At 56.8% G+C, this 22,190-nt stretch overlaps 1 protein-coding gene and 1 long non-coding RNA gene across 6 annotated transcripts; both read right to left on the bottom strand.

The window, feature by feature from the left end:
- Window positions 1-1,480: 1,480 nt before the first annotated feature.
- LOC122918065 lies at window positions 1,481-4,591 on the bottom strand. Of its 2 annotated transcripts, none has more exons than XR_006386548.1 (3): window positions 4,116-4,591; window positions 3,041-3,299; window positions 1,481-1,804 (listed from the first exon to the last, which is right to left on the bottom strand). It is a non-coding gene; the product is annotated as an uncharacterized LOC122918065 (long non-coding RNA). The 2 variants fall into 2 exon arrangements; XR_006386549.1 differs by lacking the exon at window positions 1,481-1,804 and adding an exon at window positions 2,218-2,320.
- Window positions 4,592-10,742: 6,151 nt separating this feature from the next.
- Window positions 10,743-21,684, bottom strand: SLAMF8 (SLAM family member 8). 4 transcript variants are annotated; one of them, XM_044266220.1, is made up of 5 exons: window positions 21,260-21,684; window positions 18,624-18,950; window positions 15,267-15,572; window positions 15,082-15,186; window positions 10,743-14,223 (listed from the first exon to the last, which is right to left on the bottom strand). In XM_044266220.1, exons 1-5 carry the CDS (start codon window positions 21,297-21,299, stop codon window positions 14,159-14,161), a joined length of 843 nt encoding a protein of 280 aa, XP_044122155.1. In that variant the 5' UTR covers window positions 21,300-21,684; the 3' UTR covers window positions 10,743-14,158. The 4 variants fall into 4 exon arrangements, with proteins under 4 accessions (XP_044122155.1, XP_044122156.1, XP_044122157.1 ...); XM_044266221.1 differs by having other exon boundaries at window positions 18,624-18,932; XM_044266222.1 differs by having other exon boundaries at window positions 14,141-14,223; window positions 15,271-15,572.
- Between the last annotated feature and the right edge of the window lie 506 nt (window positions 21,685-22,190).

Raw genomic sequence — 22,190 nt, 5'->3', positions numbered from 1 at the left:
TCCTCTAGGGGACCAAGGGGTTCGACTCCCTACAGGATGTCTGCAACAGGCAACAGCTGGAAGTGTGTCTGGTCCAGGGGTGGAGGGTCTGAACACGGAGGGTAGAACACGGTTCTACCAGCTGCTGCCCAGCCACCTGCCTGTTGAGAGCCCAGGCGTTTCCTTCTCTTTGCCTCTTTTTCCCGGAAGGCTTCCTAATGCGCCCTGCTCCTACCCTGGGACTGCATGAAGTGTGGGGTATGGATGACCTCAAAGTAGCCGGGTTCCAAGTTTCTAAACTGATAAATCCCTGAGCCCCTGCCTGGCTATACACAGTTATGAAGCCCTGCCGGTTGGCTTGGGTATTTGCCAAGGGGCGAAGGCATGGCTGGCTCTGGCTGGCTTGAACTTGGGAAGAGAAAGGAGAGACAGTGGTGGGACCGAGGGAGCCAGAGACAAGAGCTATGGAGTGGGGTGGGTTCTTGGGGACGGGCGGGGTCCAGGGCAAGGGGATCGAGTGTTTAGGGGCACGGAGAACTGCAGGGATTTTGCACCCCTCATTGCCTTTGGACACATCCGTGAGCATCGGGAAGACGACTTGCTTGTGGGGAGAGTTACACCTTGGGCTGGGCACTGTGCCTGGCACACTTTCCCCCAAGGCTGGAGCCTGCACAGGATGACTTGCGGAAGGTTCTCCCAGTCTGAGGAGCCTCCAGCTCAGCCTCCTGGAAGTCGGTGAGGGACGGACTGACGGCCAGCTTGCTGTTGAATGATATCCTCTTCCCCATTCCAGGAACCAGGGAGCCATGATCAGACAGCCTTTATTTGAGGGGTGAGGACAGTGAGGTCTGGCAAGAAAAGCTCATTATAAAGCAATAAGAGAGACTTTAGGGAGGCTCTGGAAACGACTTCCCATAGGGTGACCCAGTGTGCCCTGGGGAAGTTCGTAAAGCCCAGGTGGGTGTTTGTTCAGTCCCATTGCCCGCTCCACCGCAGTGAGTGGGAGAGGCGCCTCTCCCAGGGACCCCTGAGCCCTTGTCAGTGCTGGGGGAGAACCCTTGTGGGGGTGAGTGTGTAATGGTGGCTTTGGGAATGGAGGGGGGAGAGGGTCAGGGGAGCCCCGATTAGTAGCATGTGCCTTCTCTGAGATGTGTGCCTTGCCAGCGTGGACATGGCGTCCCGGCGCAGAGTGGGAGCGGCATGCAGAAGGATGCCCCTGTAGGCTAGTTGCACGAACCAGGTTCCACGGAAGCAAATGACCTCCGGCACCGAGACAGTACGGAGCCTTAGTAGGGGTGCCTGGGTGGCTTGGTCAGGTAAGCGTCTGACTCTCGATTTCGGCTCAGGTCATGATCTCAGGGCTGTGAGATGGAGCCCCACGGCAGGCTCTGGGTGGATTCTCTCTCCTGCTCTCTCTGTCCACCCCCCCACCCGCTGCACATGTGCTCGCTCTCTCTCAAAAAAAAAAAAAAAAAGAAAAGAAAAAGGAACCTTAGTAAGATAATTAGGCAGTGATGAGTTCTGAGTACTCACCTCTTTTGTTTTAATGTCATTTAATTGTAAACTTACAGAAATTAATTTTAATAATGGCTGCACTTAACTACAGGCTGGTAAATTTTAGGTGGGCTATGTCACCATGCAAGCAGATGGCTGTGCACCCAGATGCTGCCTCAGGAGAGGGAATCCCAAGAACAGTCCTGATTCTTCTCTGGTTTTCCGTGGAGACACTAGCGGCACAAACTCTCTTGTCTCCCTCCGGCTTCTTCTGCTGCTCTCTGTGTCTCTCCCCAGCCTTGCCAGAGTGGGAGGCCAGCTCCTCTGCTCACTGAAAAATGAGATCATTTATGTGTCCCTGGTCACCTTCAGGGTGACCACAGAGTTCCTAGCTTGTCATCCACAGAATTCCCGTGAACCCGTCTCCCAGGATACCCTGGGAAATCTATTCAGGAGACACCGGGTCCCTCCTGACTCAGTTCCTCCTGAGTCTCTCCAGGTTTTAGGTAGTGATGCTCTAGTCATCCTCTTATAAGCCACCAAGTCTCAAGACCCGAGAGGCACGGAATCCCAGTGAGTTTTCTTCTCTGGGTTCCCGTCAGAGTAAGTCTCAGCACTGTGCGGCCCAATGTCTGGCGAGTGCTCTGGGCCCACAGACTCTGGTGGTGACTCTGGGAGGGACTGGCGGTTTTCCGGCCTCCCTGGAAACCCAGGGGTTTTGAGAATTACACAGTCACAGTCTGGAGTCAGGGGACGGTGCCAGGTGCTTCCCCGGAATATCTCTGGAAAGTCCTGCTTGCTGTCTGGACTGTGCCCCAGCCGCTCTGCCTTGATCTCTCCTTTATTCCTGGGGTGTGGACACAAAACCCGTTCCCGTCAGTTTTTTGCAGTCCCATCAGGAGGGACGTGCAGAAGGGACGGAGCCTAGAGGGAAGTGGGACCGTGCAGGCCGGGTGGAACCACGTGGCTCTCTCTCAGTCAGGCTGGGGGAGCTCGGGCATTGTGCAGGCCAGTGAGGCTGGACAAGGCAGCCTGGCTGGGGCCATGGCAGGCCTGCAGGGAGCGAGATGGGAGGAATGAAGCCTTGGGGTTGAACTTGAAGGTGACTGACCACCTTGCTGGACAAGGCAGCCTGGAGCCGCCCACATGGCCTTCCAGCATGAGTTTTGGGAGGACAGGGTGGGGCACTGCGTGCCAGGAGGGGGACTGGAGCCCTCGGCCAAGTCAGGGATGGGGTGACTCTAGGGGCTGAGTCCCCCAGTGATGACGGACCCATGGTGGGTGTCTTGGGGAAAAAAGAAGAAAGGGGAGGGGAAGAAAACTTGTGATAAGTATGTGTGAGTTAGTCTTGTTCACACCTGCAAAGGAAAAGGCCTCTGTTCTGCAGAGAGACCTGAGTTCACAGTTGTGTCATAGGCCCCCAAACCTCCTCTTCTTCCTCTGTAAAATGAAACAGTAACAGGGCTGATGCGTGTGAATGCTTATCACAGAGCCTGGTGCATTGCTGGGGCTCTGCAAATGGCTGGCCCCGGGGCCCCCAGCCCTCAGTATGGAAGTTCATACTTACAAATTTGAAATTTCATGGAATTTCAAGAAGGCAGGCTTGCAGGCAGACGTCTAACCACACACAGAGTGGGGGCTGGGGCCATGGCAGGCCTGCAGGGAGGGAGATGGGAGGAACGGAAGCCTTGGGGTTGAACTTGAGGGTGACTGACCGTCTGGGGGAGGAGATGAGGATCCAGCAAGCAACAAATAAGCAGGAGGAGAACCAGGAGTCCACATGCGGGTATTCATATTGATGACAATGCTCGTTAGGAATAACGATGCTAATAACAACAGGAAGCACCAGAAACACAAGCTCAGCGGGGACCGGAGTCAAGCCTGGGGCCACCACCCTGGGCGTGCCCTCCCGGCTCGCTCTTGTCTACCCCCTCGCTCTCAGCGGCGCCAGCACTCAGGCCCGCCGTGGGCCCCCCTACCCCCAGCACTGACCTCCACAGCGCCTCCCAGGGGTGCAGTCTCTGCTGAGGGGTCCCCAGGCTCCTCCCGAAGCTGAGGAGGGACCCTCCCAGCAGGGGCCGTAGAGATTTTCTCTAGCATTTTTGGGAGAATCAGTTCAGTCTTGGAACTGAGCTCCTTCAGCTCAGGACAGGTCCCACTTCCTGCCTGTCTCCACCTGTCAGTCCCCCGTGGGCATCCCTGGGCTCAAGCTCCGCCCCCTCTCCCGCTGGGAGGCCACTGGCCCCTCCCTGCCAGGACCCGCCTCCACAGGCTCCGGGGCTCTGCAAACTCCCAATCCCGGGCCTCCGCGCTATCCCAGCCACACGTCCTGCTCCCTCCTCTCTCCGCTTCCCCTCCTCCACCCTCCCCTCCCCTTCCGCCCCTCCCGAAGCCCACCGCCTCCTCTCTTTCCTGTCCCCTTTCCCCTTCTGTTTCCGCCCCCCATTATCTCCCTACCTTCCCCAATCTCTCTCTCCCCATCTCCTTCTCTCTCCTCCCCCCTCCCTTTTCTCCCCTCTCTCCCCCTCACCCCCCCTCTTTTTCTCAGACAGCATTGTCTTAGGAGACAGAATGACCATATTGGGTTCTATTATCCCAGGCTCTACAGGGCTCCCAGAGAAGGGCAAGTGGTGTTGACTTACCTTTGAGCTGTCCTGGACTGTCCTGCTACACTCCCATCTCCATGAGACCAGGCTCCCCCCGAAGGCAGACCTGGGTCACCTCCTTTCTCAGTATCTACTCCTTCAAGATCCCACAGGTGCCCCAGGCTTCCCAGGCCAGGGCACCCGGGCCAGCTCTCCCGGGCAGGTGGCTGGGCCCTGAGCCTTTGGCCAGCAGGCTCTGTGGAAGCTGTTCCCTGTAGGGCGGGGGCTCCTCATTCCCAGCTCATGAAGGACTTGAGGAAATGGATGTTCACGATTATTGCCATCACAAGCTTGCTTGGTCGGGAGAGGAAACTGCTGTTGTAACTTTGCTCCTGGATTCCTTCCTTTCAACACCCAGGAGCCTCGCCAGGAGCACAGCGCAGGCGGGGAGAAAGTGAGCCTCGGGGGCGGGCACCATTTTCTCCCTAGCTTTCTACCTGCCCCGCTGAAGCCCGTGTGCCCATACCACCCAGACTTGAGCGCACCAAGGCTGGACCTCCCTCCGACGCCCCCTCACTGCCTGCTTGGACGTTGAGCAGGCGTCTCAAATTCAGCACGCCCAGAGCAAGCGTCTCAAATTCAGCACGCCCAGACCCTGCCTTGCCCCCCGCCCCACCTGCTCCTGGCTGTCTTCCCCACTGCACCTGAGGGCAGCTCTGTCCCCCGGCTCCTCTCCCCCTGCACACCCGCGCGGTCAGAAGTCCAGCTGACCCCACCTTCAGAGTCCACCCAGGGTCTACCCTCCTCTCCTCCCTCGCGGGCTCCCAGCCTGGGTTCTAGCAACAGTGCCAGGGCTGGGCCCCTGTTTCCTCCCGCGCCCACCTACACTTCGTTCTCAGCAGGCAAGCCAGCATCCTGCTTAGACCGTTCTTCTGCTCAAAATGCTGAAACGGCTTCCCATTTGACTCAGAGCCAAGGCTGAGGTCCTCATATTGATCCTCCGGACCCTGCATGGTGCCTCAGGGACCTACCCTATGGCCCTCCTCCCCTCGGCTCTCCACCACCCTATGCTCGAGCCCACTGGCCCTTGCTTCGTGAACAGCGCAGGGGCTCAGCCCACGAGGTCTCTTTGCCCAGAACGGCTTTGCTCCAGGTTTCCCAACGGCTAACGCCTCACCTCTTTCAAGTCTGTTCAATGCTCTCACAGAGCCTTCGCTGAGGTCGGAGGGCCTTCTGCCCACACTCCAGATGGCCCTACCCCCTCTCTGTTGTTCTTTAGTCCTGAGAGCGCATCCCCCCCAACATGCTCTCATGGTTTCATTAACTGACACCCCCGCCCGTCACCTCCGTGGGGGTGGGCATCTGTGTTTTACTCACTCGTGCACCTAAGATGCGAGAAAATCCCAGGCGCGTAGGAGGCACGCCATGCATTTTGTTTCAAAGATTTCTGGAGGCTGGGGGGAGATAGGCACGCTGCGGCAGGGTGCCCGCGAGGGGGTGGGAGGTGATGGGAAGCAGCTTGTCTCCTCCCGAGCGGCTCTGAGCTCCCTCAGGCCCAGAAGGCTGTCTGAGCCCGGCCGGCCGCGGGAGGGTGGCCCCACGGGAAGGGCGCCATCCAGACATAAAACCTCTCGATCCAAGACTCCTGGCTTCCCCAGCGGAGGGGATGTCTGCAGAACAGCCCCTCACTGTCTGCCTGCACCACAGCCCACCCCCTGGGAAAATTCCAGAATTATGCTTGTGACCTTCGATTTTGTTCTCTGCAAGGCTGGGGTGGGGGTGCTCTGGGGTCCATGGAGGGAAAGCTCCTGGGGATGGGGTCGGCTTCAGAGATTGGGTAGGAGGGCAGGGTGGATAAGGGGCCGTATTCTCCCTGCGAGGGGCAGGAAGAGCCTGGAGAAAGGGGAGGAGTGCGTGAGGGGCTCGGGTTCAGGGGGCAGCCAGCTACCTGGGACGGAAGGTGCCGGTCGGGCTGCTGGTGGATGAGTCGTTTCCCCCATAAGGCCTTGCTGGGGAGAGGCCAGGCACGTGTCATCTTGGATGCTGGCCAAAGAGGGGTAGGGGTGCGGGTGAAGAGGGTGTTTCCGCCTCCACCCTGCAAGCTGAAGAACCTCATTTCTTCTGCTGAAAATCGTCCAGTGAGGCCTCATCCCTCCGGGACTGCAGCTTCCTCACCACCTTCCCCTGCATCCCCACCGGGTCAGCACAGGACCCTTCCTCTTCTGGGTGGGGTGGCGGACCAGGAGGGAGGCGCCGATCTCATGGCCCGGCTGAGGCTCTGCTGGTCCCTCAGGCAAAGAGGCAACTTGGTGATGGGCTGTTTGGGTGCCCTTCAAACTGCGTGGTTGGACAGCCTCATGGGAGGCTGAGTGTGAGGGGTCAGGATGCCCACTAGGGCCAGTGGTGGCCAGGTGGCCACGGCTCCAAGGGATGGGCCACAGCAAACCGCCAGTCCCCTCCTCTGTCCGCCTAAGAACACCCGTACCCCAGAGCCCTGACTCCTGCACCCCTGACTCTCTGCCCTCCCCTCCCCGCCCCCCTCCCCCAGGCACTCACTGACCTCTCAGGAGAATATGGGACATTTCCGGCCCGGAGTGGCCGTGTAACACAGATATTCCCCGTGTTGCCCACTCCAGCTCGTGGTTGAGACCCCCAGGCAGGCAGGGGCTGGCCTCCATTCTGGGGGGCTGCACCCTCCCTACCATTTGCCGAGGCACTCCAGAGCCTTCTCTCACCGGCCAGCCTGACCCTGTGGTGTCGGTGTCGTTTGCTCCCCGTGGCCTTGACCCGGCTAGAGCGGCTTAACCCACGCTGGACGGTTGCGGTGACTGTCGCTTCCCGGAGGTGTCTGAGCGTGCCTGGGGCCCCTCGCCCGGGAAAACTCTCCGGAGCAGCCCCGGGGGCTCCACCTGGGCGGTCCACGTGGGACCCAGGACGCCTCGGCCCTGGGTAGGGGAGAGCGTCTTCCCTGAGCCCTGTCCGCAGCCAGGCTGTCCCAGCGTCCGTCTCCGTCAGCTTCCTGTACAGCCATTCTTCACGAGGCCGCCCGAGGGAGCTTTTAAACATGCAAGTCTGGTCCTGTCCTTTCCCTTCTTAAAACTCTTCAGTGGCCTCCTTTCACGTGAGAATTAAATTTTAAATCTGACCGTGTCCTACCGGACCCTGCACGGCTCGCCTCTGCCCTTGCCTCCTCCCTGCGCGCTCCTCCTCACTGCCCTCTGGCCGCGGGGAGGAGGCTGCAGACAGCCCGCTGAGCCAGGAGCTTTCCAGAGGGCCTTTCAGGGGGCCCCAGGCCTCCCCGCTCTGCTCGGTGACACTCGGTGACTCCTGTCCCCGCAGGGCTCTGCGTGGGCCGGTCCTCGGAGACAGCTGTGTATCACCCTGTGCCAGAACCAACTTTCTCCCTCGTCTTTCTTGCTTGCTGTTTTCTCTTCTTCTCTGTGGAGCTTACCACAATTTTAACTAAACGTTGTGTGTATTTGTATTTTTTAAAGGTTTTACTTATGAGGGCACCTGCGTGGCTCAGTCAGTTGAACCTCTGCCTGCAGCTCAGGTCCTGGTCCCACCCCGGGTAGGGCTCCCGGCTCGGCGAGAGAGCATCCGCTCCATGTCTGAGCTCCACACTGAGACCCACAGATCCAGGATTCTGGATGCCTGGAGCGTGTTCTAGAAAGGCAAGAGAGAGCTCCAGGTGGAGGGGGCTCGGCTCCATGCCCGTGGGGGAGCATCCCGGCACTCTGTGCCCAGGGCAGTGACCCCCTTGCCTGGGTGCCAGGGGGTTACTCTCTGTGCTCACACCCTCTGGGAACAACTGGACAGGAATGGGACTGGCAGACATCCTGCTCTACCTGTTCTTGTCACACACAAGCCCCAGAAGAAGGGACTCTCCAGGAACAGCTGCCCCGAGTTGGCTGGGGCTCTAGCGGCTGACTCCTGCCTTCCTTCGGTGTGCAGCTCCCTCTTGTGTGAGTCCTAGGTGAGTGCTCTACATCTCCTCATCCCTTTTGTGTTCTACCAGGAGGGGAGCCTAGGGACATACACCTGCCAGCCTGGGAACACAGGGAGCCCACACCCTGATGCCGTTCTAGGACACCTGCCCCAGGAATCCCCTGGCCTTATCTTCTTCAATCCCTGCTCAGTGAAGCTTTGCTCCCAGCCAGAGTCTCTGTCCCTTCCTTGGCTTCCTTCGGGGACCTGCCTGGCTTTCCCTGGGGACAAAGTTCTCATAGGCCAGGAGATGACTTTGAGCACAGGCTGGGGCCGTATTACCGTTGTTGGCACATTGCTTCCCCCATCGGCTGTGAGCTCTTTGGGGGTGGGTGGGGGGATTCCAGTATTCAGACTTCTTGGAAACTCAGTGCTGGGGCGCCAGGGGGCAGCAGGTGAGTGGACAGCACTGACAGAATGGACACCAATGCACATTTCCTTCCCTACCTATGCCAGTTCATACTTTTATCCTTGATTTTGTTAAACCAACCCCCCCTCTGACAAGATGTTTTGCAACCCTCCTCCATCCCCTAGAGGGAGGATTCTTGACCCCAGCCAAGCTGATCAACCTAGATCTGTTTGTTGGGAATTTTAACCTCCAGAGAGCCATTAGGGAACAGAAACAGAACAGAGTTATTCCATGGTGGCCCTGAGAAGGTTGTCCCTAAGCCACGTGGCTGTGTCCTGGTTCCTTGGTGTTTTCTTTGGTTCTCGAACATTATGCACTGAATGTTTGTGTCCCCCTCAAGTTCATAGGCTGAAAACTCTTTCCCAAAGTGATGGTATTTGGAAGTGGGACCTTTGGGAGGAGACGAGGTCCCGAGGTGGAGCCCCATGAGTGGGGGGAGTGCCCTTAGCAAAGAGACCCTAGAGAGCTCCCTCACCCCTTCTGCCCCATGAGGACATAGTGGGAAGCTGGGTGTCTGTCCGTGAACCAGGAAACAGGCTCTCACCAGACCCCGAACCGGCCAGCGCCTTGACCCTGGGCTTCCCAGCCTCCAGAACCACCAGCAATAAGCGTCTGTGGTTTGTAATGTGCCCAGACGACGGTATTCTTTTACAGCAGCCTGAACTGACAAGGACCCTGGGCTACTACAACTTTCTGAACATTTCCTTCTCCTGCTTTAGTTGAAACCAGAGCTGGTTTCTGTTCCTCACATCCGAAGAACTCCGATGCTAGGATTTTTCACTTTATTCTTAGATATTCCGAAGAACAGGATCGTTCCAGCGGCCACAGGTGTGCTATTGACTTATTTGGCTGACGTCGGGCTGCTCGGTGTGTCCTTGGCCGTGGCATTCCTCCTTTCTGCCGACCTCGCCTTCTTTGCGGCTCTGATGCCTCCCCCGAGCCGCACGCTGTGGGCAGGGCAGAGGAAAGGAGGCTGGAAGAAGTCTCGTTGGCAGGAAGCTGGCGTGTTTCCCACACACGAGTCGACTCCGTTCACTGGCCTCCTTTATTCCATGCTCCACTCATGCTTTCCATCCGCCCTTGATAATTCGTTTGTGATGTGGGGAGGATCTTAGGGTTGTCTACGGCAGGAATGGCTAATAGGTTTCGTCTTGACTCCCAACCTCAATTAATTGGCCCGAGTCACTTGAGCGTCGTGCTGCCTGTGGCTGGCTCCGTGGGAAGAATGTGGCCTCATGACTCCTGCATGCCCGACAGGGTCCCGGAGGGCGGGAGTCTGTGTGCACGTACCGCACGTTTGTCATTCCTGAGCTAAATGCAACTCCCCCCCGATAGGAAAAGTCTCTCGTCTGAGATGGTTTCAGCTTCAGCACATTCACGGAAGCTGCTCGCCTCGTGTGGGGCTTCCTCCGTTTGTCGGAAGTCCTCCCTGGCGGTATAGGGTGCAGGGGGCAGGGCTGGGCGGACGAGATAAACCTCCCCCTAATTCCGCTTCTGCCACCGACCAGTTACGTAATTCTGGGGAGGAACAGTTTCTCTGGACCTTGGCTTCCCGCCTGAGAAATGAAGAACTTGAACTGAGAAACCACAAGATTCCCTTCCAGCCTTAAGATCCTATTACTCGTGTGAGTCATCGTCTGCCTCTCGGGGGGCCCCATCCAGGGGCCTCCGCTGTACATCCTGGCGGTGCGAGAGCCCTTCAGACCACGGGGGGACCTTCCGAGTCCTTTGTGGTAGGCTCCGTACGACCAGTTTCTTTAATCCGTTTTTTCACAGGGTGAGGTCTCGAGACTTTTCTCCACATGGGTCATTCTCTTCTTGACCCTTGAGCTTGAGTATCCCTGCCACTTGCCCTGTGCTCGGCCTGCTCCCCCGTCCCTGGCAGACGGGACCCACGCGGACCACGGCACAGCCCGAGGGGAGGCACCGGCTGAAACCTTCCCGGGTCTGGGGGTGGGGGCGCGGCGCGGCTCTGGAGGTGTCCCCTCATGCTGCAGCGGCAAAGCTGTGGGGAGCCGCGGAGTCAGACCTGGAAGGAGCCGGTGCTTGCCCTGAAGACCAGTTACTGACCAAGTGTTGATTAACTGAACAGGTGCTGCTTCTGAACCAAGATGGGAGGAAGGTTTCCCAGAGATGTCGTTTGCCAAAAAATTTTTTAAAAAGATTATTTATTTATTTGAGAGAGATCGTGTGAGCAGAAGCAGGGGGGAGGGGCCGAGGGAGAAGCAGACACCCCGCCGGGCAGGGAGCCTGATGCGAGGCTCCATCTCAGGACCCTGAGATCATGAGCTGAGCTGAAGGCAGACGCGTCACCAACTGAGTCACCCAGGTGTCCCTATGAAAAAAACGTTTTTAAACAAGGCCCTGGGTATTCCTGTCTCCACTGATGAAAACAAACGCGTCTGTCTCACCCTCGGCTTTTGCTCCATTCTCGCTGACGTCAGGTCTCGTGACCCCGACGCCCCAGCAGCTCTTGCTTTCATGCTTTGCACAGAAGGACAGGTACAAAGGCTCCTGTTCAAGGAAAATTTAACGAAAACAGAGAAAAGCAAAAACAGAGGGACAGGGTTCTGGTCTGACCATGAGCCAGCTGGAAACAATGGTGGAAAGGTCGTCACGGGAGGAATCTGACTCCCAAACAGACAGGGGTGCTCCTGGCTACGCCAAGCCCAGGGACGGGTGCTGTGAAGACCCCAGGGTCCCACGCGCGGTGGCCCCAGGCCCCCGCTCGGATCTTCCCCATTCCATTCTCCCCCACCACGCCCTCTCTGTTTTCACCAGCCAGCCTGGCCTCCACTCCAATTTTTTTTTAAATTTTTTATTAAGATACACTGTATTATTAGCCGCAGGAGTACAGGTCCACTCTATTTTTTGAAAACACTAACCGCGCTCCCCCTCCGGAGCCTTCGCACCTTCCGGTCTCCAGGCTAATCCCACCACCCACCCCACGGTTCTCTCCACCGCCTTTATGAGACGGGCTCCCTCCTCCCCGACGCATTCTTCTCTAGACTTTTACTCTGCTTTCTCTCCTTACGAGAACCCATCAAATCTGACACACACGTCCTTGCCTATTGCGTTTCCAGCGTATAAACTCCATGAAGGAAGGACATTGCTTCACTCGCTTCTGGTTCCCCCAGGGCCTCAAGCTGGACCCGGCGCACGCCGAACCGTCCAGCGATCCTTGTTCTGGGCGAACTTCGCGCCATTAATCCCAGTGCTCGCCACACAGACCCTGGCCTCTCAGAAGCATTCTGAGTTTTCTGGTGGACGGGGTTCATTCGTCTAGTACTGGACAAGTGAATCACGAGGGATGGGAACATCAACGTATCCCAGCAGCACGGATCCACGTAAAAAGCCCGGGTGTGCCGCCCCATCAAACCACTTAATAAAGTCACTAAGAGGGAACTCGTGAGGGGGGAACTAACTGTACGCCCCATTCCATCCAGAACTGCTCTGATCTGAGGTGGGGCCCAGGAGACGAAGGGAAGGAAGGAAGGAGTTACCGTGTGTGTGTGTGTTTCCTCAGAGTCACCACGGCTCCTTGCCGGATCCCCGGCTTTCTCTTTCACATCATTTTTAGGGGCTGAGGACGGCTTTGCATACGAAGTCAGTGGCCACAGGGAAAGCCTCCAGGTGACAGGAGGAGGCGACACCGGTTGCCAGGTTGGGAGGTCCTGTGCACGGTACAGGAGGACTTGGGGAAGGTGAGGGGAGAAAGTGGGCACAGGTAAGGCAGGAGGAAAAGACGAAGCCTGGAGACTAGTTGCGGACTGAGCAGAGCCAGAAGGTAGGGAGATTCCAGAATGAGTTGAGTAGATGAGTGGGGCTGTGAATCTAGAGGCCGATTGTCTGACCATTTGATGAAGGTGAAGTGACCGCCCAGCTCCTGCGGAAGGAGGGGAGAGATCCTTGCACAGGACTGACCTCATGGGCGGAGCGATGGAAATTGTCCTGGGAACGTACCTCATTCCCTGCCTCTGCTTCCTCGAGGCCTCCTTCCTCTCCAGTACCAAGCCTTGAGGGAGGTCCCAGAAAAGAATCGGGGTGCACCTGGGCGGGAGTAACGTGAACTCGCCAGCCACGAACCCCCAAGTCGAAGTTTCCAATGGCGAAGTCCCAGAGTTTTCCCCTTACCAGAACCACTTATTGGCGGACGCTGTTTCAGCTTCAGCACCTTCACTGAAGCCGGGATGGCCACGGTCACAGCTTCCGTCCCACATGCTGCTCTGAGACAGTGACCTTGGCCGGCTTTGCACTGAGGGGTGGAGCCTTTGTCTCTTCCCCGTGAGCACGAGGGCATCTTCCGCTCGTGCATCTGAAAATGAGTGTAGCAGATTCTACCAGACCGAAGTCTGGTAGACTACCGCCCCTGTTCCCTCCACACTTGTTTTCTGCTCAACTGTTCTGGCTCCTCACCCTCTTGGCCTCAGGCAGAGGCCCTCAGGCTGAGCTGCTTTTCTTGAGGCCGTGCAAGAGCTTTCTGTTGGCTGCGGAAAATTTAATACCTCTTTCGTGGTCGCTGTGCTGGAGAGAGCAGAGAGGACCTCAGATCCTGCAGGAGGCATGGTGCTCGGCAGAGATGGTGAAAATGTCACTCATGAGGTGTTACCTGCAAAATGGCCTCACCCCAACCAGGCTATGTCAGCCATCTCTGGATTGTCTCTACCTGTGAATTACCTTTGAGGGGCCACAAGGTCAGACGATCTGATAGTCCTTCATGCTGGAAAGAGAATCCTGTCCCCTGCCTCTCACCTTCATCCATTTCTAGATCTTTTCTTACGAGAATGTCTCAGGCATCAAGAAACATCTGGGTCTCAAACTACAGGGGCTGGGCTGGGGCCAGAGCTGGAAGGGGGGGTGGTTCAGAGTTTCTCTGTTAGTTCAGATGTCTAGTGTCTTTTGGCGTCTGGGACCCAGACTGGAGGCAATCCTTTGGTGCCAGTTAGTTAATACTTGCTGTGGTCTGCTAGGGCTGCCGTAACAGGATATCACAGAATGAGTGGCTTCAACAACAGAAATTTATTTTCTCATAGTCTTGGATGCTCAAAGCACAAGACCAAGGTGTTAGCAGGTTAAGTTTCTTCTGAGGCCTCTCTCCTTGGCTTGTCGATGTCTTCCTTCTCTCTTTGTCCTTCCATGGCCTTTTCTCTGTGTGTGCATCCCTAGTGTCTCTTCCTGTTTTACAAGGACCCAGTCATAAGGATTAGGGCCCATCCCAATGACCTCATGTAATTTTAATCTTCTCTTTGAAGTCCGATTTCCAAATACAGTCCTATTCTGAGAGATTGGGGATTAGGACTTCAACAAATGGACTTTGAGGAGACAACTTCTGTCTGCAACAATACTTCATGAACCATGGTGGGGGTGGTGAATGCCCAGGACCATCAACGTCCCTGTGGATCCTGGAGAACTTCACATGTCTTGGAGGGGATGGTCTGTTATCTTGCCCGAAGCAGAGCCAGGAGCAGGATGGAAGCGGGGATGGGGTTGGGGGGGATGTGGAAGGTTGTGCTAGTGTTTTCTGTTGGGCAGCTCCCAGTGCAGTAGCTGTCTAGGCTGCTCCCGGAGGTGGGACAGAATTCTCAGTGGAAGCACAAGGCCCATGGTGGTTTCCGGACACCAACGTGTTCCAGAGCATCACGTGCTTGGGCAGTGGGCTTCCTGATGGTCCACGCAACAGTTTATGTCCGCCTTCATCCAGATCCTACACAAGGGGGTTCTCTGTCTCTGGAGTCACTCTGTCATTACAGACGTCCTTCTGCTTTTTCCCTGGTAAAGAGATCAGAAAGTTACCCAATGATATCTGGACTCTTAGCATCCTTGGCTTGGCCTGAAGCCATCCCAGACAGCCTAGGGTGGACATCTCCACAAAGCCCAGGTCTGTGGGGTGTTTCTGTCAGGGGCAGGACATCCTGAGGTTGAGGGAAGGGCTAAGCAGGAGGGCCAGTTCAGAATCCAGCCACACCTCTGAGTTTCCACTGCTCTCTTCTCCTTGAGAAGGAGGCCTCATTAACCCCTAGCCAGAAAGTTTCTTCCTTCAGAGGCATTTCCTAGGAATGGTAGGCAAGAGTGGGTTGGGATTCATCTAGACTTCCACTCAGCAAACCTTTATCTGTACCAGCGTTGTTCCAGGAACCACTGCTAGTTGCCTGGTGGGGTGGTAAGGCAGCCTTTAAGGGGTGGAGAATTCAGTGGGAGAGTTAAGTGCAGTGAGCACGGTGACTAGGGTAGGCAATGGAGATTAAAGGAAGAACACCCACTCTGCCCAGACCAGGGGAGGAGGTCAGGAAGGCTTCCTGGAGCCGGTGTCCCTTGGAGATTGTGGAGGAGATAGTCACATGAAGAAGGGGGATTGGGTGGGAAACCATGGAAAGGGTGTTCCAGACAGAGATAATGGCATGTGCAAAAGCCTGAAGAAATACATAAGACAAGAGTTCATTTGAAGAACTGCAAATGAGGCTTCACGTAGATCAATCTGATTGGACACCAGAGTAGGAGTCAGGAGATGTGTTGGCAGAGGTAAGGAGAGCAGACCCTCTGAAGCCTAAAATGGAGCAGGTCCAGCGTGCTCTCCTCCTCCACAGATCCCCCACCTCCACACACCTCTGGTACCTGCAGGACTCCTACCTGAGTAGCAGGAGTGCCAGGCAGAGAGGAGACCAGCCAGGGTCAAGAGCAGGGAGATGGGCACCACCACCAGCAGCACATCTTTGTAGGAGGAATTTCCTGGGGCTGGATATGAAGGGGGCAGGTCAGAGAGGGGCTTGATTCTTCACAATCCCTCCACCATCGACCCCAGGCCTTTGGCATACCTGCCTCATGATTGCAGCTCTCCCAAGGGGTGACAGTGGCCAAGTCCCAGCTGACAGGGTTAGAGACAATGCAGGAATAGGTCGTGCTCTTGTCTCCTGGTCCCAGTGAAGCCCTCAGCACCTGTCCGTCCGTGAAGAGGTCGCTTGGCTCCATACCAAAGTCAATGGTCCCTTCCCGTCGCCAGCTATAGGTTATGTCACTGATGTTGGGGGCCCAACAGGACAGGAACACCTGGCAGGTCTTGGGTGGCTGAGTCTCTCCTGGTACAGCGATGAATACTTGCACCACGGGTCTGGGCACCACATCTAGGCAAGAACAGTAGAGTGGGCATGGGTTACAGTGATGCTGGAAAGGGCATGTCGTGCCAGCCCTGGGATCCATGCAGGGTTAGAGGTCACCTCTGACCAGCCCACTCTTGCTCCAGAACATAGTCTGGCTTCCCATTGCCCACAGGATAGAGGCTGAATTCCTTAGTCTGGTATTCAAAATCCTTCATGACATAGTTGATGTCAACCTCTGTAGCTGTAACCTCCTGCTGGTCTTACTCACCTACCCTGATTAATTTCCTGTTCTCCCAAGCACGCCATACTTTCCCATATCCTGGGCGCTTTCATCTGGCTCAGCTGTGCACGTATGTCTCTGTCTTCTCTTCCTCCTAGGAAACTCCTACCAACCCTTCAAGACCCAGCTTGAGCACATAGCTTGCTCTTCTGATCCTGAAGCCTTCCCTGACACCGCAGGCTCGGAAGACTCCAAAACTGTCTATCCTTTGTCTTAGCACTTTCCTCATGACATATCAGGCAGACAGATGATAGGCATCTATTAAGTCAGGCAAGAAGACAAACACATTCCTGGACTATTAGAGCTTACAGTTTGGTGAAGAAGACAGGTGCTGACAAGTGACTGAATAATTAAGGAAATAATTACAAGGGTGTAAACTGCGGGGGAGACCAGGGGGTGGGGGTTCTGTTTCGTTATGTTCATAACCCAGCTCTCTAGGTGCTCAGCCACCTGGACCGGTGAACACATTGGAGTCTCGGCCTCCCTGGCAGAGGCTCGCCTTTTCTGTATAGGTTGATGAGTAAATCTCGAGTCTCTGTGGCAATGGGGGCCAGCGGGAGAGCATTCCGGTGACAACGGGAGGGCTCTGTCTCTGACAGCATTCCAGAGTCAAGCAGAGTAAAACCTCATTAATGCCAGCTCAAGCTGGTGGGATTTGTGATATGGAAAAGGAAAGATTTGCTGGGCACCCTAATAGTATAAACAAAGATTACCGTGTGTGTATGTGGGGGGGATATTTACACTACTTAGGAGGACAAGCTGCTTCCAAACACTATCAGGCACAGTAGAAACACCCATTGACATTTGTAGTAACTGATCTGCTAATTCAAATCATTCTTATCTATTGTCAAAGCAGAGCTCCCAAGGACGGCTGCTGGCAGCGTCGTGCAATTAGTTCTAATCATGCTATGTATTTGGAAGCAATAAAACAGCAATTTCCTTAAAATCTGTAATTCAGATGCTGAGAACAAGGCATTTGAGAGCTTAGTGGTGTGGGTGCTGCGTGTGTTATCCCATTCAATGTCCTCATTTCACACGTGCAGCAGCTGAGACTCAGAGCAGGAAGAGGCTCCAGGGCTGCCTGTATGGTTGTGGAGGTTATTCACTGCACAGGGGCCCTGGGCTAAGGGGATAACCAGTGAGGGTGGGGCTGCTGAAATCCAGCCGGTGCTCTGCCTGCCAAGCCGTGCAACTGGGTTCCGGGCTGCGTGCATCCAGAACACACGAATAATGGCGTGCTGGCGTCCTGAGTGGCTCACAGACAACCTGCTCGCTGTCCCTGGGTTAGTGGTGGGGGTGGTTGGGGTCCTCTCTCCTTCCCGGTTTCCTGACTTTCTCTCCCTCACTGTCTTCCTCTTCCTAGCTGTCACCCCTACTTTTCATTCTTAACACTGGACCTTTTTCTCCCCATTGCCCTACCAAATTTCTGAGGTTTTACTGAAATAGTGATTTGGGGTACCTCGCATTCTTTTTCCAAGCCATTAGGCAGATAAATGAGAGCTAAAAAGCCATTTTTCCCCCTTGATCAGCAACAAATATGGTGGAAGGGGAGGCAGAAGAGGTGGAGATAGAGGTGGTGATGGTGGAGGTGGTGGACATAGACGTGATGGTGGTGGAGATGATGGTGGAGAAAGTGAAGGTGATGGTGAAGGTGGTGGAGGAGGTGATGGTGCAGGTGATGGTGAAGGTGGTGGTGGAGGTGATGGTGGAGTTGGCAGTGATCGTGGATAAGGTGGAGGTGATGGAGAAGGTGGAGGTGATGGTGATGGTGGTAGAGCTGATGGTGGAGCTGATGGTGGAGGTGATGGTGGAGAAGGTGGAGGTGAAGGTGTTGGTGGAGAAGGAGATGGTGGTGGAAGTGGAGGTGGTGGAGGTGCAGGTGATGGTGGAGGTTATGGTGGTAGAGGTGATGGAGAAGGTGGAGATGATGGTGATGATGGTGGAGATGACGGTGAAGAAGGTGGAGGTGAAGGTGATGGTGATGGAGGAGGTGGAGACTGTGGAGGTGAAGTTGCTGGAAAAATTAGCTTGTCCAGTGCCCGGTGAAGCCAGCCGCCCCAGCTGAGGTGTTGACTGGCTGCATGGACGAGTCTGGCAGACCACGGGGAGCAGAAGACCATCCCTGCTGAGCCCCGCCACCCTGCAGGTGGTGAGAAATTAAAATAGCTGTTTCCAGGCAGTAAGTTTTGGGGTGGTTTGTTTTGCAACAATGAATAATTGAGAGCACCCATGAATGTCATATAGTTAAAAGTCTTTACGTCTAAAGAACTCTTCAAAGCAATAGGAAATAAACATTCCATGCTTCAATTGTTTTGATTCTTAGTAAAAAAAACATTGTGCCATAGTTTGATTGGCAATATGTTTTTTCTTGTTAGTGTTTTGTCTAACAATGGCACATCTGATAACCTCAGCATTCTGGAGTGTAGGCCAGACCTCCGTCTTGGATGTGTTCCCAGATGCAGTGTATCCTGTCTTTGTGGGCAGCTACGGGTACTACCACTCTCGACGCCCATGTGATCAATGAGAAAGGTGAATGCTCGGGAAGCTTTGCATCGTGTCCAAGGCCACGGAGCCTAGAAAGGACCCCGCTGGCATTCGGGCAAGGACAGTGGGTTGGCAAAGCTGGGCTGCCTCACACAAGAGGGCACCTGGGAGTCCCTGAGGAGCTTTCCCAGACGTGTCCCAAATCAGCTGCAAGGCCCGAGGCCAGAGGTCTCCCCAGCTCCCAGGACGCAGGACCTCTTTCCGGAACTTTCTTTGTGGGCAGCACACAGTCCAGTGTGGGGCGCACTCACCGTACACCTTGAGCTGCAGGACCTGGGTCCGGGACCGACCGCCGGTGTCCACCAGCAGCACGGAGAAGTTGCCGCTGTCTCCAGACTCCAGCGGCTGGAGCTCCAGGCTGAGGTTGCTGTGCAGCTGGGCTCGGCCCAGGAAGCGGGAGCGGTACAGAGTCTCTGGGGTGCCCCGGAAAAATGTGGCCAGGAGCTCCTCGGAAGGCCAGAGAGATCTCCAGATGGCCTCTCGGACTTGGAAGCCGGAAGGGCGCTCTGCCACCAGCAGCACGGAGCCCCCAACCTGGCCATGCACTTGGGCGCTGGAGGCTGCGGTGAGAAGAAATGCTGGAAGAACGGAGCCCCGTTGCTGCCTGGCCAAGGCTCCTCACCCCTCTCGGGCAACGCTCAGGCACCCAGCTAAGCGGCTGCGAAGCACGCTCCCTCCACCCCAGCAAGGTACACTGTGCTGGGGGCTGGGAATAAAGGCACAAGGGACAGAAGCCTGCGTCTGTGCTCCGGGCGCTCCCAGAGGAAGCCCGACTCTAAGCATATTAAGTTAGGTCCCACGATGGGGAAGAAGGGATGCCCTGGGAGAGCACACGTGTGGCGAAGGCCTTGGGGGCTCCGAGATGTGGTTAAGCTGAGACCAGGAGGAGGAGAGGGGATCAGCCAGGTCGGGTGGAGGAGGGCTGTGTGGAGCAGGGACGGGGAAGTGTCGCGGACCGGGGAGGGAAGCCGGCGGGCAAGGGTCTGGAGGGCATCCGGAGCTCCTGGTTCTGGGAACTGAAAGCAGCTCTGTGCAGGGGAGGAAGACGCTGGCCTGTGGAGCGGGTGGGAGTCAGTCCCGCAGCACCTGGGCTTCACACGAGAGCCCAGGGGGGGCTTCGCACAGGGTTTAAAGTGAGGGAGCAAGAGGGCGACATGCCGGTTGGAGAGCCGCACCAGCAGGGGTGTGGGGGCACTGGAGCCCGCCGGCCTTCTCCTGTGCCTCCGCCTGCGCCTGCGCAGTGATGGGGGCGGCTGAGATGGGGAGGAGCGGGAGGACTTGTGCAGCCGGTGCGGCCTGGTCCTAGGTGTGGTCTGGGGAGTGACGGCGAGGGCCCTGGAGGGCACCAGGGACCCACAGAGCACTGTTCTCCGTGGTCCAGAGCAGGAGGAGAAGCAGGCTGGCCGTCGGGGGGATGCTGAGTTTAAGGGCTCTGGGCGGTGCTTTTGCAGTAGGGAGGCCTGACTCCTTCGCTGTCCAATGCTGCTCATCGTTGAACACCCCCTGCCTCTCTTGGCCTCCCCATGTCTCAGGGGCGGGGGTTCCGCACTGTTTCTCTGCGTGGCCTGCAGCTGGGGGTGCTGGGTCCCCCTGCCGTGATTGCCTGTGGCTGCGGCAGGGGCTGCCACGCGGGACCACGGGTTCCTCTTGTCTTCTTCCTACCCCCACGCCCACACCAGCAGGAGCGTGGAGGAGACACTCAGCACATTGTACTGGGTGAAAGACAGGAGGAGTCCCCGGGCGTGTGGCGCGGGGGATGCAGGGGCGGAAAGCAGCACACAGCTCCTGTGGAAGGTGCCCAGGCCCTGGGAGTGAGCTCGAACAGCCGCGTGCTGGGGGTCACTCGGCCAGCCCCCGCCCGTCTCACTGCCCTCCAGGTCCGGCTGCAGCAGTTACTGTGGGGGGAGACCTGGTCTACACAGAGGACAGAGCCGGATGCTGGTCAAGGCTCCTCGGTCTGTCCTGCCCGAAGTCTGCTGCAGACCTGCTCTGTGACATCAGCCCATGGCCCTGGTCCCTTCTGTGGTCTCAGCCCCGAAACAAGAGGGCACAGCCAAACGGTGGGACACATCTGGTTTACCGTTAAGGGCCCTTTTTGCCTTCCACATCCCAAGATTTGAAAGATTTGTGCACCACACAGGTTCTTTTTCCTTTGTGAGAATTTCCCACACGTGCTTGGACAAGCCCAGGTGAGGGACACTGGTTGAAGTCATCTCCAAGTCCCTTGGAGTCCCTGGTGGGAATCTGGGCTCCTTTGACTCCTGCCCTCTGGCCTTGCAGCGCTGGTCCCTGTCACGGGTGCTGCTTGCTAACCGCGGGGGGAGGTCAGGCAGCAGACAGGAAGGGGAATCGCCGGGGGTCGCCCTTCCCACAGCACACCTTTCCCACCTGCCAAGTCCATGTGCTCTGTGTGGCTCGCTCTCCCTTGTCGCCCTCCCCAATATCCCCCTCCCTTACACAGACCTGCGGAGAGCAGCCTTGGCTTCCCCCAGGCTGAGGGAAAGGCTCCCATCCTTGTCTGAGCCTGCTCCGCCCTGACCTCCTTCTTCTCAGACTGTAGTAGAATTCCTTCACCCTTCCCACAACTGAGACTTTCCAAACCACTAGGACCACCAGCCTTAGTTTTGAATGGCCTGGGGCCACGGAACAGCTCATGTCCCACGGACGTGGACGCTGCTGTGGCCTCCACCGCCTTCCACACAAGGAGCTGCAGAGCTTGGCTGGGTCCATCTTCTAAGGTCACGGAGAACATGCTTCAGTCTTCCCTGTCCCTCCCCAGCCCCTGGGCTCTCACTGGGGATGGGGTCCCTGCCCAGACGGCAGATGCCTCTCCCTGGGGAGAGGCACCCAACTCTCTGAGGACAGGCCACACACTGGCCCCCCTTACCTTCCCAGAGAAGCAGGCTCCACAGGAACCACAGGGCCATCCTTCTCCCTAGAGGCCAGCAGACTCCTTCAACAACCCAAATCCAGAATATCTGGGGTCAAGTGGGTGTGCGGAAGAGGCTGTGGTCCTTCTGGAAAGTCCCATGTTCCAAAGGAGGAATCTTTGACTCAGAACTGGATGCCTCGAAAATGAAAGTCTCCAGAGGAAAGTGGAAGTTGGCCCCGGCCTGGCTGGGCTTTTTCAGGAGTGGATTCTTGTAAGTCAGCCTCTTCCATGTGCCCGTGGTTGGCCAAGGCCGTCGCCGGCAACAGGTGCCTCAACGCAAGCCCGCATCCTCCGTTTGGATCCGCCGGCCTTCCTGCATCCCACCGGCCCCACGGCCGGCTGCTTTCCTGCCGTAGCCACAGAGAACCCTCTAGATTGCAGTTCCCTGTGTTACTTCTCTAAAATTCTTCCGCACCTCCCACTGCCCTCAGAAAACAAAAGACAAAACCCTCAGCTTGGTGTACAAGGCACTCCTAAGTTCAACTCCGGTCTGCTGGCCCGAGCTGGGCTCCCCAGCCCGCTCTCTGGCCATGCGAAGGCAGGACGGCACCTCCGGGGAGCACCCACGACACCCCACGCTCTGTGCTCTCTCTGCCGGCAGGTGCACTGCTGCATCCGGTCCTCAGGACCAGGGAGCGGGCACGCTGTGGCCTGCCAGCTCCCACTCAAGCCATCCCGAGCCCCCTGCCGGCCGGCTCTCTGCCCTTGGCACAGTGTCTCGTGGTGGTTTTCTGGTCTCCACGGACTGCTTGCCGGCAAGGTCTTCACCTACCTGTGCCTGTGTTCCCCTTGGTGCTCGGCATACCGTGGGTGTTTCCTAAACATTTGCAAACGAGAGCGTGAATTCTAGACTTCTTGAGGGTCTTACTGACTTGAACCCAGAGCG

The sequence above is a fragment of the Neovison vison genome, chromosome 10 (assembly GCF_020171115.1).
Source record: "Neovison vison isolate M4711 chromosome 10, ASM_NN_V1, whole genome shotgun sequence".
NCBI lineage: Eukaryota > Metazoa > Chordata > Mammalia > Carnivora > Mustelidae > Neogale > Neogale vison.
The sequence above is the reverse complement of the archived record's forward strand: the minus strand, read 5'-3'. Positions and strand labels throughout refer to the sequence as shown.